Source organism: Chiloscyllium plagiosum, chromosome 39, assembly GCF_004010195.1.
Source record: "Chiloscyllium plagiosum isolate BGI_BamShark_2017 chromosome 39, ASM401019v2, whole genome shotgun sequence".
NCBI lineage: Eukaryota > Metazoa > Chordata > Chondrichthyes > Orectolobiformes > Hemiscylliidae > Chiloscyllium > Chiloscyllium plagiosum.
The window spans coordinates 5,341,656-5,357,477 of record NC_057748.1 but is presented as its reverse complement, the minus strand read 5'-3'; the positions used below and the strand labels follow the sequence as shown (position 1 = coordinate 5,357,477).

General features: G+C 43.6%; 1 protein-coding gene across 9 annotated transcripts in view; it reads right to left on the bottom strand.

The window, feature by feature from the left end:
* Positions 1–15,822, bottom strand: part of ppfia3 (PTPRF interacting protein alpha 3) — a 135,244-nt gene that overhangs the window by 9,086 nt on the left and 110,336 nt on the right. For 7 of the 9 annotated variants that reach the window (XM_043679592.1, XM_043679596.1, XM_043679598.1 and 4 more), the window contains 5 exons: positions 11,837–11,863; positions 10,219–10,394; positions 9,369–9,466; positions 6,638–6,813; positions 1,103–1,171 (listed from right to left, as the gene is read on the bottom strand). In XM_043679592.1, coding sequence (XP_043535527.1) covers positions 1,103–1,171; positions 6,638–6,813; positions 9,369–9,466; positions 10,219–10,394; positions 11,837–11,863 — 546 coding nt within the window. The remainder of the gene's footprint in view (positions 1–1,102; positions 1,172–6,637; positions 6,814–9,368; positions 9,467–10,218; positions 10,395–11,836; positions 11,864–15,822) is intronic. The other 2 variants (XM_043679597.1, XM_043679600.1) reach the window with 1 other exon arrangement.

Sequence of the window (15,822 nt, the reverse complement as noted above, 5' to 3'; positions counted from 1 at the left end):
ATGTAACACATGTATTGGGTCAAGCAGTGGAATGTGGTGAAACGGTTAAAAATTATGTCCCAATACATGTGTGAATCTAACCGGAATGGAGGTGTTGCTTAGTCCCGTGTGAATCTTATTACACACCTCCCCGTGTGAATCTTTTTATCTGTATGTAACCAGAATGGAATGTGTTTTTTAGCCTTGCTCTGCTGTTCACATGAATGTTTATATCTGGAAAAGAGTATATCAGCTGGAAAAGTCTCCAGTTCGGTGAGTCTGCTCCGGGGTTGCGTTTAACCGCCGAGCGTGGGTTGTTGGCAACCGCTCTACGAGAACTGACGGCTCCCAGTTCCGGTAACATGTAGAGTGAGTATAAGCCAGACCCGTTGGTTGTGGCGACGCTGCGGGGAATAAAATGCCCATATTCTAGCAGACTCGCCTCTTGGTCGTTTGTTCTGTGTCAGACTACTCTCCTACGAACCTGACCTTGAGAATTTTTTAAAACAAGGATCCAGGGTTTTGCTTAAAAAAGGCATATTATGGAAAAGGAAGAGAATAATGGTAAAGATACACAACACCATCAACTCAGCCTGAACTGGAGTATTTGGTGTAGTTCTGGACACTGCATTTCAGGAAAGATGGGAAAGTATTAGAAAGGACATGGAAAAGATTCACGGGGTTAGATCCACCGATGCGGAACTTTAGGTTGGAAAATTCGGTGCTGTTTCTTTTGAAGAAGAGCAAAGTGGGGAGGAAATTGCTGGAGGTTTCCAAAATCACGAGGTGTCCGGTCCGAGGATATCAGGGAAAACACTTTCAAACAGGCATGAGCATTGAGAATGGATTGAATGTGATTGGCAAAACATGCAACTTTGGCACAAGGAAGCATTTTGGATCTGAGGTGCATTGGCTGAGAGTGTAGTGGAGGCAGATTCAGCTGGGAGTTGGATAATTATCTGAAGACTTGAAGAAAGATTTGGAAAAAAGGTAGATTTGGGGCTAGCTGAGCTGCTCTTGCAGACAATCAGCAGCAGTCATGATGGGTCAAATGGCCTCTTTCTTTGCCATTCTCTGATTACTGACTGGCAGTGTGCGAGAGAGCTGCTGAGTTCACACTAACCTCCTCATGGCGGCGATCAGTTCCTTGAAGCAGCAGGTTTTTGAATTCATTTTCCAATATCTGACGTGCCTGTTGGACAGATAACAATGTCATTAGTGTCTCAGTGTGAGCAGATGTGATGTTAGATACAGTGGAACTGCCACAGAAAATCATCAAGGTTACAGGGATATCAATCTATCTACTGTCTGCCTCTAGTCCCAATATACCTGTCACAAAGACAACTTTTCACAAGATATCAACATCCTTTGGCCAGAATCTGAACCTGGACCAACTGTATAAATACAGTGACTACAACAGCTGGTAAGAGACCAGAAATCCTGCAGCAAGTAACTCACCTCCAGATTCCCCAAAGTCTCCCCACCATCTACAAGGCACAAGCCAGGAGGGTCATCAAATGCTTCAGTGCAGCTCCAACACTACTCAAGAAGCTCAACACAATTCAGGAAAAGAACTCAACTGGAATGGCACCCATTCTAACACTTTCAACATCCATTCCCTCAGCCACTGATGCTCAGTCGTAGCAGCGTGTACTATTTACAAAAAGCACTGCAGACATTCACCAAAGGTCCTTAGACATCACCTTCCAAACTTATAATCACTTCCATTTAGAAGTTACCCTCCAAGCCACTCACCTTCCTGACTTAGAAATATATCAGCCATTCTTTCAGTGTCACTGGGTCAAAATGCTGGAACACCCTCCCTAACAACACTGGGTGCAATGCTTACACGAGGCACCTCACAACCATTTTTTCAAAGGCAACGAAGGATGGGTAATAAATACTAGTCCAGCCAGCAATGCCCATGTTCCATGAATGAACGAAAGGAATAAAACTCAGCCCTCTTGAAATGTCTGAGCTCCTCCAACTCTGACCTCTTGAGTGGTCCCAATTTTAACTGCATCACAACTGCAGGTTACCTGTACCTCCAGATACTAGGTTCAAGAATTCTCTTCCATAAACCTCTTTATATCTCGCTTTCCTTTAATAAGATACTCCTTTAAACCAACCTTTTTAATCACCTAATGTAATATTTCCTTATATGGTTCAGAGTCAATCTTTTACTGATAACTGCTTGAGAAACCTTGCCACATTATTCAAGGCTGCAAGTAAGGGCAAGTATTTGTGTCCTTCAATGTTAGCTTGAATAAATTGAGGAGATTTTTTTAAAAAGTGGGTCTTTTTGTTGCAGTATGAGCATGACTGGCTGCAAAGAAAATGCAGTTGGATCTTCCTGAATCATTGCAGTCACTGTGAAGAGTTACCTATAGCTCTCCTCAGTAAAAGGGGTCCAACAACAGGCTCCTCACTTGGGAGAAATGCTGTCTCACCTAGCAGAGAAACTAGAATCAGTTAACAAATCAGAATCCAGCGACTCAGCAACTTCCTATTAGCAGCAGAAAGCACTCCCTCTGTTAGACAGGAGGCTATTTGGCCCTTCTGGAGCCTGCACCAACATTTAATGCAATCATGGCTGAATATGCAATAAGTATCCCATTCCCGCTGTCTTCCCCTTCCCCTCAATCCATTCAGCTGCAAAGGTCAGGTCCAGCTCCCTCTTGAATATATCTAATGAATTGGCCCCAACAGCTACCCAGAGGAGAAAATTCCACAGGTTCACAACTCTGAGAGTGAAGAAATTCTTCCTCGTCTCAGTCCTGAGTGGCTTACCCCTTATTCTTAGACTGTGACTTCCCCAACATTGGGAACATTCTTCCCGCATCTAGCCTGTCCAATCCTGTCAGAATTTTATGTGTTTCTAGGAGATCCCTCTTCATTCTTCTGAATTCCAGCGAGTACAAGCCCAGTCAATCCAGTCTTTCCTCATATGTCAATCCTGCCATCCCGGAATCAGTCTGGTGAACCTTTGCTGGACTCCCACAAGAGCAAGAATGTCCCTCCTCAGACTAGGAGACCAAAACTGCACACAATACCCAATGTGTGGCCTCACCAAGGCCCTGTATAACTGCAGCAAGACATCCTTACTCCGATACTCCAGTCCTCTCACTATGAAGGCCAGCATGCCATTAGCTTTCCTCAGCGACCGTTTCACCATGACACCCAGGCCTTGTTGTATCTCCCGTTTTTCCTAAACAGCTTCCATTCAGATAATGATCTGCCTTCTTGTTTTTGCAACCAAAATGGATAACCTCAAATTTATCAACATTATATTGCATTTGCCAAGTATTTGCCCACTCAGCCAAATCTGTCCAAGTCACCCTAAAGACTCTTACCATCCTTCTCACACCACAAACTGCCACCCAGCTTAGTGTCATCTGCAATAATGAAGATATTGGATTCAGTTCTTGCGTACAAATCGTTAATATATTTTGTGAATAGCTGGGATCCCAGCAATGAAACCTGCAGTACCCCACAAGCCACTGCCTGTCACTTTGAAAAAGATCCGTTTACTCCAACTCTCTGCTTCTTGTCTGCGAACCAGTTCTCTATCCATGTCAAAATATTACCTCTGATACTATGAGCTTTAATTTTCCTTATTAATTTCAAAGTGGAACCTTGTCAAAAGCCTTTTGAAAGTCCAGATACACATCTAATGATTCACCCTTGTCCACTGTGCTAGTCACATCCTCAAACAATTTCAGAAGATTGGTCAAGCATAATTTCTCTTTAGTGAATCCATGCTGACTGGGACCGATTCTGTCACCGCTTTCCAAATACTTAATTATTACATCCTTAATGATTGACTCTAGCATTTTCCCCACCACCAATTTCAGGCTAACTGGTCTACAATTCCCCATTTTCTCTCCCTCCTTTTTTTAAAGAGTGTGGCTATATTAGCTACCCTCCAGTCCACTGGAATCCTTCTAGATTCTGCAGAATGCTTAAAGATGATCACCAATGCCATTACTCCAAAGCAACATCTGAATCAGTGGAAACCTCAGAAAAGGTTTTACTCCTGAATCCTTTACTCCCCTTCGCCTTTGGGACTGGCATTTCCTCAGAGCGGCACCGTAATGTTTTGTTGCTCTCCCACATTGGGTTTAAAGAAGCGGGGCCAGGCAGAGGAGCCATTTGCAGATAGCAGAAGACACTGTATCGTCCTTGAGCTTCCTGAAGTGAAATTGTGGAGGGGTTTGTTAGGACCCCAACTGGAGTCACAAGCTCCAAGGCAGCAACGGACTCTTCATCCCCATTTCCAAAAAAATTCTCCTCTGCACACAGGTCACCAAACGGTCACAGTGAGCTCCAAGTCTCTATGTGGCCACAGTGGGAAAGAACATGGAGCAGTTGGACAGCATCGGTCTAAGCTCATTGTAGTTGATTTTGGCAGGAGTCACCTACCATCCCTACGTCCCCTTTCCCTACACATATACACATACACAAACACAGAGTGAGAAGCCAGTAATAGTCGGCGGTTCCTTCCTTCTCTGCAGACTTTGCGCTGGTGTTTTATGTGAACAGAAGGTGTGATCATTACTAATCCTAACACGCAGTGACTCATTACCTTTTTCCCTTTCCTTGTCCAACTTTCTTCCCCCTCCTCGCCTGAAGGCACTCACTTATGTAGGCCCAGCTCCACAGTAGCTCAACCCAAGTCAATGCTGTTTGCTTCGTGGCTGCAGAAGCCATTGCACTGACCCAGTCGACATTTCCCAGCAGGAGTCACTGGACACAGAGAAAACCAAAAGCTGATTTGATGTTTAGTCTATATTGTGAGTGTGGAGGCTGTGTACAGAGCCTTGCTGTGTTAAGCAGCCAATGTGGAGGAGACCAGGGGATCCTACTGAAGAGTTTGATGACAGGTTGGCGAAGGTCGGACTGTCCTCCTCACAGAGAAGATGTCTGACAGGAGATTTGATAAAGTTTGTAAAAACATGAGCAGAACTGGATAGATATGGAGAGTGTGTTCCTGCTGTCAACAGGAACAAGAAAGAGAGGGTCTGGACTTAAAATGATAAGTAAAAAAAATTACACAGTGAGTGGTTAGGGTGTAGAATGTACTGCCTGGCAATGTGGAGGAGGCAGGTTAAATTGAAGAATTAAAGAGAACATTTGATGGTTATTTTGATTACAATGGATGCAGGGATATGGGGAAAAAGGTAGGAGTTTGGCACTAGATAACAGAGCTGAGAGGCACAATGGGCCGAATGGCGTCCTCTGCATTGTGACACCTCTGTGATTCTGACTCAGGGTGTCAACCGTGGCTCAGTGGCTCTCAGAACATGAGACGAGATACTCGAGAGCAAAGAAATTGCGGCTGACATCTCCAGTGCACTACAGATGAGGACTGAACTCCCGTGGGTGCCCTCATCAGAGGATATGCGAAGCTAATGCTCTGCCTGCCCTTTCCGGTGACTGTAAAAGATCCCATAGCAATAGTTTGGTACACTTTCCTTTATTAATCAGAGTATTGAGTACAGGGGTTGGGAGGTCATGTTGTGGCTGTACAGGACATTGGTTAGATCACTGTTGGAATATTGCGTGCAGTTCTGGTCTCCTTCCTATCGGAAAGATGTTGTGAAACTTGAAAGGGTTCAGAAAAGATTTACAAGGATGTTGCCAGGGTCGGAGGATTTGAGCTATAGGGAGAGGTTGAATAGGCTCGGGCTGTTTTCCCTGGTACATCAGAGGCTGAGGGGTGACCTTACAGAGATTTATAAAATCATGAGGGGCATGGATAGGATAAATAGACAAAGTCTTTTCCCTGGGATGCGGGAGTCCAGAACTAGAGAGCATAGGTTTAGGGTGAGAGGGGAAAGATATAAAAGAGACCTAAGGGGCAACTTTTTCTCGCAGAGTGTGGTACATGTATGAATAGATAGAATAGGATGAATAATCTGGCTATTCATCCTATCTATTTTCCTCAGGAATTTCTCAATCTCTATAAGGTCACCCCTCAGCAATTCTGTTCAATTTTAGTTGAGAGTTGTCAATTCAATTATTAGTGGACATAGATTTAAGTTAAAAGGGGTTAAGTTTAAAGGAGATATGACAAGCAGATTTCTTTACACAGAGGGTGATAAGTGCCTGGAATTTGTTGCCGGAGGAGATGATGAAGTCGGATACAATGGCAACATTTAAGAGGCATCTTGGCAGATATGCAAGTACAGTTGATTCTGCTATAACGCACATTTGTTCAACACAAATTGACTAAACGCAATTGAAGAATTTAGACCAACATGTGTAGAATGTGAACTTTCCTTAGCTGTATTGGCTATAACGCGATTCCAGTCCCATTTGTTTAAATGGTGCTGCTATGATGCGATTTTCTTATAATGCGGGATTGCACGGGAACGGAACTATCGTGTTATATCAGCACAGACTATAGGAAGGGAATAGAGGGATATGAACTGCGCAGAGGTGAAAGGGTTTTAGTTGAGAAAGGTATCATGTGCTGGCATAGTCTTGGTGGGCCAAAAGGCCTGTTCCTCTGTTGATTTTTGCCTTACAGTAGCAATTAAAACATTCAGTTTGAGGGCAATTATGGATTGGCCACAAATGCCAGTCTTGCCAGTGATGCCAACATCCCACGGACGTTAAGAGGCACAGCCCATGCTGAACTCAGTTCACCACCTACCTGCGTGTTCTGCATTGGGATCTGCAGGAGTAAGGCAACATCATTATGATCGAAGGTGTCATCCAGCGCAATGAGTGCCCCGTGGACCCCACTCTCCTGTAAGTTACTGCTGTACTCCTTCAGCCCAATGTCCTGCACCCAGCCCATCATTCGATCATTTGTCCACACCATCACATCTGGAAAGGACAGGAAGAGAAACATGTGAAATTGTACATGTAACTCTAACCCGTTAACATCACATTCTGATTCCAGGTGAAGGGGGCTTGTGGAATTTTTCTTTAGATTAGCTTCCCTACAGTATGGAAACAGGACCTTCGGCCCAATACGTCCAACACCAACTCTCCTAACACTAATATTTCTCGAGTGTAACCTTTCCAGTCTGGAATTTCTATTTTCATTTCCTCTTTCAACAGCATTTATAGCCCATCCCTAGTTGCCCTTGAGAAGTGGTGGTTAGCTGCCTTCTTGAATGGCTGCAGTCCACGTGCTTTAGGTAGGCCCACAATGCTGTTCGGGAAGGAACGGTAATATATTTCCAAGTCAGGATGGTGAGTGGCTTGGAGGGGAACTTGCAGGTGGTGGAGTTCCCATGTACCTACTGTCCTTGTCCTTCGAGATGGAAGTGGTTGTGAATCTAGAAGGTGCTTGTGGAGTCTTGGTGAACTTCTGCACTGCATTTTGTAGATGGTACACACTGCTGCAACTGAGTGTCAGTGGTGGAGGGAGTGGATGCTTTTGTTTTGTAAACACCGGTTTTTGGGAATTTTTTTTAACAGACTCTAGCATAAAGACTCTTTCACAGACTCTTACATGTGAAAGATTTGGCTAAATAAGAAATGAAAGAAAAAATTACTAATTAAAGATGTTTATGATTCAGCGAAATAGTTTGGGATCCATAACTTTCTTACTCCAGTCCAGAGTAGCAAGGTTACAGTGTACATTTTTTTCACATCATAAAGTTTCGCAGAAAACTTCACAAAAACATAATCAAATCAAATTTGACACCAAACAACAGTAGGACATAGTAGGACAATTGCTTAAAAGCTTAATTAACAAGATTGATGTTAAGGATTGTCCTAAAAAAGAGAGGGATGGAAGGTATTCTCATGTTGAAGGCATGGCTGCTAATGTTGGTTATGTGCAAGAGGCTAGCATTGGAGGATGTCAGACCTTGGCAGTCTGTAGGACTGGAGGAGGTGAGTGAGAGCTCAGAATGGCCAAGGACACTCGAACAGCTAACAAAGTACTTTGAAGTGTAGTCCTGCTTGTCACATAGGAAACTTACGAGGCCTAAACTATGCAAAGCAAACTCTCACAGAGCATCATATTGATTGGATGGTCTATTGTTTGAGGGATGTGTCACTATGAAGCTTTTCATGACTGCAATTCCATCCTCTCTTGCAGTGGTGTTACAGCACCTCTATTGGCAAGTGACTGTAATGACAGTGTGACATGTTTACATAGGGTGCTTCCATTAAAAAAGCTTGGATGCAGAAATTTGGAACTCCCCAGAAAAAGAGAAAATCAAGAAGAGGTTAATAAATGTTATAAAGGGTGATGCAGAGGAGATTATTCCAATTATGGGCAAGGCAAGAGTGGGGACCCCAGGATATATGCCAGTCAAGCGGGATATTTTGATGTCATGGTACTGTTACTGGACTAGTAATCCAGAGGCTCAGGCTAATGGTCTCAGGACACAACTTCAAATCCCGAAACAACAGCTGGGGGAATGTGATTTCAATTAATAAATGCAAAATATAAAAATAGTCTCATTGATGGTGACCACAAATTTTTGTTTAAATGACTTCTAATGGGGAAAGGTGATAGGCTAGTGGTATTGTTGCCTGAGCCTATTAATGCATTCGCTGTACGTTAGAGAAGGATGTAATTGTGTTGGAGGCAGTTCAGAGAAGGTTTACCAGATTAATTCCAGAGATGATTCATTTGTCTGATGGAGAGATTGAGCAGTTTAGGCCTATTACTTACTTGAGTTAAAGAGAATGAGAGTAGAGCTGGAAATGTGTTGCTGGAAAAGCGCAGCAGGTCAGGCAGCATCCAGGGAACAGGAGAATCGACGTTTCAGGCATAAGCCCTTCTTCCTGAAGAGGGGCTTATGCCCGAAACGTCGATTCTCCTGTTCCCTGGAGGCTGCCTGACATGCTGCGCTTTTCCAGCAACATATTTCCAGCTCTGATCTCCAGCATCTGCAGACCTCACTTTCTCCTCAGAGAATGAGAGTAGATCTAATTGAGGTATATAGGATGACAAAATGGATGTAGCAAGGATGTGGACCAATCTAGAACGAGAGGTCACAAATTTAGGATAAGGGGCTGCTGATTTAAAACAGAGATGAGGAAGAATGGCTTTTCTGAAAGGGTTGTGAATCTGTGGAATTCACTGCCCCAGAGTGTGGTGGATGCTGGGACATTGAATAAGTTTAAGGAGGAGAGAGATTGTTTATTAGTAATGGGTTAAAGGTCTATGGGGAGCAGGCAGAAAGTGGATTTGAGCCTGAGGTGAGATCAGCTATGATACTATTGAATGGCAGAGCAGGCTCAAGTGGCTAAACGGCCTATTCCTGGTTCTTATGGTTTTTTCTCAGCACCACTTTCTCCATCTTTGCCTTCTGCACGTGGTATCGTCTTGCCAAGAGATGAAGTTCTGCTGAACACCTCGAGCTGGTTAACCTCAGCCGGCATGTTTCACACAGCAACAGCAGTGACGCACTCACCTTTCAGCTGAATGAGACTCCCCTCCCTCTTGCTCTCTAGCTCCTTCTTGTTGTAGTTCAGCCGCTTCAGACACATGATGCCATAGTGGAGACTGATTCTGCAACACAGAGGCGTCCAGATCACACATGATGCGACCCACACACAACAAACACAAACTGTGGAGCTGTGCTGTCTTCTACTGAAACCTGCAATTATATAGTGCCTCTCCGCACCCCTCCCCTCCCGTGAAACTTTTGCAACCAGTGAGGTACTTCTGAAGTATCAACCGCTGTTGCAGTTCCGGGAAGTGAAGCCACCAAAGTGTGCAGAGCAAGATTCCAAAACAGCAAGGAGCTAATCAGGTTTAGTAATGTTCTTATTGATGGTGAAGCCTGAAATGTTAATGCCATTAAACAAAATACAAATTACTGGAAAAATTCAGCAAGTCTGGCGGCATCTGTGGAGAGAAAGCAGAATCAACATTTTGGGTGCAGTCACTGTTCTTCAGAATTGCATTGTTAATGGTATGTTCATCATATTGTTGAGATATGTAAGTAGGGGACATTAATTTGTACCCAACTTATTTATAGAGAGAGACTGCTGGGTCACTGGGTTTGGAGGGTGGAAATGGGCATATGTAATACTGCATTCTGTGATTAAACCCAGTATCAAATAAAAAAAAACTATCCAGTTTCATACCTCACCAAAACGTTGGGAATCAATATAACAGGAGAACTAGGGTAGTCCCTGGGCTTGTGCCCACATGAAGGACTGCACTGTGTGTCCGTTTTCAGGGCAGTGCTGAGTGACAGCTTGAACTGTATGTATCATATTGATAATGCCAATTGAGGGGCTGCAGGAAAACCATACCTGTGAAAACTGTCAACCATCTTCAGTTGGCCTCGCAATTCCTTCTTGGTCAGATGGTCCAACATGCGGGCATCGACCAGCGACTCCATGAAGTAACTCCGATACTGCGGGAGTCCAAGACTGGGCAGCCAATCATTCCCCACCCACTCATGGTTCATGTCACCATACGCCAAGATCTAAAAAGATCAATACTTCAGAATTAAAGTGGCCCCCAAAGCAATAAGCCATACGTTCAAAGGAAGGTCAGCAAACCCCTCTCACAAACTCACCAAGGGTTGTCACAGATTCACTGACACCCATATATAGATCAAAGTGTTTGTGCAGGGTCAAAGGCAACACAACATCAAAGGTGTTCTGAACGAATCAGCTATTGAATGCACTGACATGAATTGATAACTTCCATCTGTATAGCACCTACAGTTGGTGAAGCATCCCTAGAGGTTTCACAGGAGCATTACGAATTCGACACAAGTGTATATTAGGAGGATTGTATTTTAATTTCCCCATTTTGGTATTTCTCCTCGACCTTCCTTCACAAGCATATCAGGGTTTTGTCATTGGAGGCTCCATCAGCAACAAGGTGCAGCCTAGGCAACATTCAACAATATAGGGACCAGCTGGAGGTGGCTTTAATAAAGACCATTGTGGTGTAGTGGTAATGTCACTGGACAAGTAAATGCAACAGCCAAAGATGCAGGTTCAAATCCCACTACAGCAACTGGGGTAAGTTAAATGAAGGTTAGACTGGTGCTGGAAAAGCACAGCAGAGGCAGCATCTGAGGAGCAGGAAGATCAATGTTTCAGGCAAAAAGCCCTTCAGCAGGATTCCTTTTGCCCAAAACGTCGATTTTCCTACTCCTTGGATGTTGCCTGACCTGCTGTGCTTTTCCAGCATCACTCTAATCTTGACTCTAATCTCCAGCATCTGAAGTACCACTTCTGCCGAATTTAAATTATCAATTTAAAACAAAATTAATTAATTTAAACAATTCAATTCTGCGACCCCAAGATTATCATTGATTTTCACAAAATCCCATTGAATTCACAAATATCCTTCAGGGTAAGAAACTAATTGGCCTTATTTGCTTCAGCCCCAGTTTATCCAGTCCCACAGCAATGTGATTGACTCTTCACTGCTCTCCAGGGCAATTAGGGATGGGCAACAAATGTGGCCCTTTCTCACAGAAACAATTTTTTTTTAAAATCCCTGGTGGCAAGAGGTCCATAGCAACATGATTCCCTCATCCATTTCTCCAGTGTGTCAAAGACAATGTTTCCCCGTGTCCAATATCTCTCTTTCCCTCTCCATGATGCATCCTTATTTTCTGTGGATTAAGTTAAGAATCACACAATACCAGGTTATAGTCCAACAGGTTTATTTGGAAGCACTAGCTTTCTAGGCGTTGCCTCTTCATCAGGTGGTTGTGGATTGTTAGTCACAGGTGATGCAAAGAGGCCACTATGGGGTTAAGGTGAGGAGGCAGGACTGAGCCAATAGGGAGCTCAAACCCACTCTGCTGTGCACCGCAGTCCAGCCACCCAAGCAAGCTGCCCCCAAACCACAACATCTTAAACTAGATTTAAATAGATCACTTAAAAAGAAAACTGGAGAACCCACCTGGTCCCAGCTGATTTCCTTGGCCTCCTATCGTCGGAGAGGTTAAAGGTTAGTGAGGCAGGAGATGAAAGGATGCAAGAAAACAGTTAGTACAGTGTTAGCATGTACGTTAGTGCTACATTCCACAGGTGAAAGAGTTACCGAGTGGATTAAGGGGCACAGGGATCTGGAGGGGAAGTAGGATTGAAGTGGAAGATGTGGTCTGACTGAATGTTGCAGCAAACTTGAGGGACCGAGTGGCCTACATCTCCTCCAACTGATTTATATTTATAAGATGCAAAACAGGCCCAGATCAATGATTCAAAAAGCAAATTAATGCAGCAGTTCTGGCAGCATCTGTGGAGAGTTAACATTTCGAGTCCAACATGACTATGCTTTGGAACTGTTCTGAACAACAGTCACGTTGGACTCAAAATATTAAATCTGTTTAGCGCTCCACAGATGCTGCCAGACCTCCTGGGTTTCTCCAGCATTCTCCGTGTTTGGTCTCAGTTAGGACCTGCACTGTTAAGCTTCCACCATCTCACTGATACTTCCTTACATCTGTCGTGAACGTCGGTGGGAGTTTCTGGCCAGGATTACCTAACACAAAGAGCCAAGATGGTTCAGGTATTTATTACCTTTTGGGATATTGTCAGTCTGGCACTGTCCATCTCAAGTTGAGTTGCATTATGTTGTTTTGAATACACTCGTACACCACATCAGCAAATGGGTTTGTATTTATTTAAAAATCTCTTTACCGTGGCCTCTGAATGACCCAATTGGGTGCTTTCAAAGTGTGGTCATGTTGTGATGTGGCCTGATTTGTTCACATCAAGATCCCACAAACAGAAATGTGATAAGGTGCCAAAGTCCTACCAGGCCATAAGGCTGCTCTCTCATTAGAGAGGGAAATGGATGGTGGTGGTTTAACCTGAGAGTCACCACTCCTCAGGTGAGGGGGCAGGTTGAGAAGAAGTGTCCTTCTGCTCATGCAGGAATTTCTAGGAATGTGATGAAGACCAGAGAATTTCATTTTTCTTGTGTGAGAGAGATGAGATTTGAGGGATAAATTGTCAGCCAGGACACTGGGGAGAACTCCCCTGCTCTTCTTTGAAATAATACTGTGTGTTAATGTATATCCACCCAAACTGGTACAGCAGATCTTGGTTTATAAGCTGACTCAAAAACTAGCACCTAAAGTAGTGTGGCACTCCCTCAGTACTGGGACTAGGCTTTGAAGCTGGGTTTTGGTGCGCAAGTCCTGGAGTGTGTCGTGAACCCAGAAACTGATGATTCCAGAGTGTGGAATCCACTGAACCATAGGGGTTTGAGATACAAAGGAAGAGTACAGGCCATTATGAATCCCCCTTCCCTTTCTCCCTTCAGTGAATGAGTGTGTTCTAATGATACTTAGCCCTGGTGTGACACTTCGAAGCTGCCCTCTTAATAAGTAGCATGAGCAAGTTACAAGATGGCTCACAATGTTTTCATTCTGTGGCCAGGAAATACAATAATTTTCTTCAACTTGTCATAAAATAATCCACAATAATTTCATCTTCACACCCACCAACCTCCTTCTATTATACGTTCCTGTGTCCCTATGGAAATTAACCATATAATCTTCGCAACTGTGAAATAATACTGTCACCATTAAATTAACTGAAACACCAAACAGCATCCCCAACTGGCTGTATGTCGTAATTACAGCGTGGCATGTTTACATAATTCAAAATGTGCACTGAGAGTGTGGTGCTCGAAAGGCACACCAGGTCAGGCAGTATCCAAGGAGCAGGAGAATCGACGTTTTGGGCATTAGCCCTTCATTAGTGCACACAGGACTTAAAATGGAAAAATGCCAGAATAAGTACAGCACGTCAAATTTTAATCTTGGTCTAATTATCCTCTGCCTCCAATCTTAATTAATCTCTGGATCTTCACTCCAGAGAGATTGACAAATATTTAAAAACTTTCTTCAACAGAGGGGCTTATGCTTCTGTGGGTTTCGATCCTGGAATTTATTTTACCTTGTTTGGTACAGTCTTTGAGAAGTAAAGCTCAAGCAAAAAGATCTCACTGGAAAAACAGACTATTAGGCAATGATTTTCTTGCTCCTCGGATGCTGCCTGACCTGCTGTGCTTTTCCAGCACCACTCTAATCTAGACTCTGATTTCCAGCATCTGCAGTACCCACTTTTGCCTAATGCTTTCTTGGAGTACGAATGTGGTTGAATTGTTGAACAATTTATGAGAGAGGGAGGGAGAACAGAGTCCACCACGGACTTTAATGTAGAACAAAGGAACTGCATGAATTTCTGTTAGTAAAGAAGAGACAAGATTATGAGTTCCCAAATCATAGGAAGGGAAGCAGTAAAACATTGAATATCAATCACCATGGGCTCACATCCTTCTGCCCAAATCACTGCTCTCTTACTAAGCAGAAAGCATCACAGGGAGCGTGACTGAACGCCAGAGAAGGAACAAAAATAGACAAACTGCTAACAAAAGGAGACATGCAGTCAAAATCTTGGACATATCAGGACACAATCACAAGAATAACAAACATTTCAAATGGGAACAACAATTTATATTGAGGAAAGGGTACTGATTGGTTGGCAACTTGACTCTGATTGGTCAAACACTGCCATGGAAAAGACACCAGGGGTAGAATGGGCAAATTTAAACCAATGCCTGGTTCCCGAGAAGCCAGATGTCCACTAGTGAGTTAGCCACCGCAACAGAGCCATATTACTATTGTCCCTTTGGGGAACATCTCAAACACAATTATAATTTAGATTTATTCCCAATGAACTGAAACACACTGAAATGAAATATTTCTGAACCCTGAAAGCATTTGAGTGCAGTGCTCCTCCTATGTCAGATGGAACTGGCTCCTCCTCCTCATCATCTGGGTCATGGTAAAAGTTGCCACATCCGGAACAAATAATCAAATTCAAATCAAAAAGCACCACTGAGAGGGGAGACTCTGCCAAAGATTAAAAAGAGTATTGGATGATTTATTGGATAGAAGCAATGTGCAAGGATACAGGGAGAAACCAGGAGATCAGCACTTGGCAATGATGCTCACTTGAAGAACCAGTGCAGACAATATGGGCTGAATTGCCTTCTATGGCATAACACTTCTGTGATTCGGTGAAACATCTTAAGAGGAAAGGTTGACGAGGCTCAGTCTGTTTTGTATGGTTCTAGAAAAATGGGAGGCGATCTTATTAAAATACAAGGTCATGAAAGGACTCGACCCAGGGGATGCTGTTTCCCTTTGGTGATGACAGGGGGCAGCAGTCTAGAACTAGGAAATACAGTTTAGAAATGAAGGGTCTCTCATTTAAGACCATAAGAAACAGGAGCAGAATTAGGCCATTCAGCATATCAAAAGTTTGCTTTATCATTCGTGCACAGCTGATAACCTTCTTAAAACCATTCTGCCTTCTTCCCATAACCTTTGATCCCCTTATCAATCAAGAACCTATCTCCCTCTGTCTTAAAGACACTTAATGACTTGGCCTCCACAGCTCACTGTGGAAATGAGTTTCACAGATTCACCACCCTCTGGCTGAATAATTCCTCCTCATCTCAGTTCTAAAGGGTTGTGCCTTCACTCTGAGGCTGTGTCCTCCGGTATTAGGCTGTCCTACTAATGGAAAGATCTTATCCACACCTTCTCTATCCAGGCCTCTCTAAGTTCCAATCAGATCCCCCTCACCCTTTTAAACTCAATCAAGTACAGTCCTCAACACGTTCCTCATATGACAGGCCCTTCATCCCAGGAATTATTCATGTATGCCTTTTCTGGACCCCCCTCCAATGCCAACACATCCTTCCTTAGATACAGGGCCCAAAACTGCTCACAATATTCCAAATACAGTCTGACCAGAGCCTATACAGCCTCAGCAGTACATTTCTGCTCTTGTATTCTAGCCCTATTTTAATGAATGTCAACATAGCATTTGTCTTACTTGCATGTTAACCTTAAGAGAATACTGAAC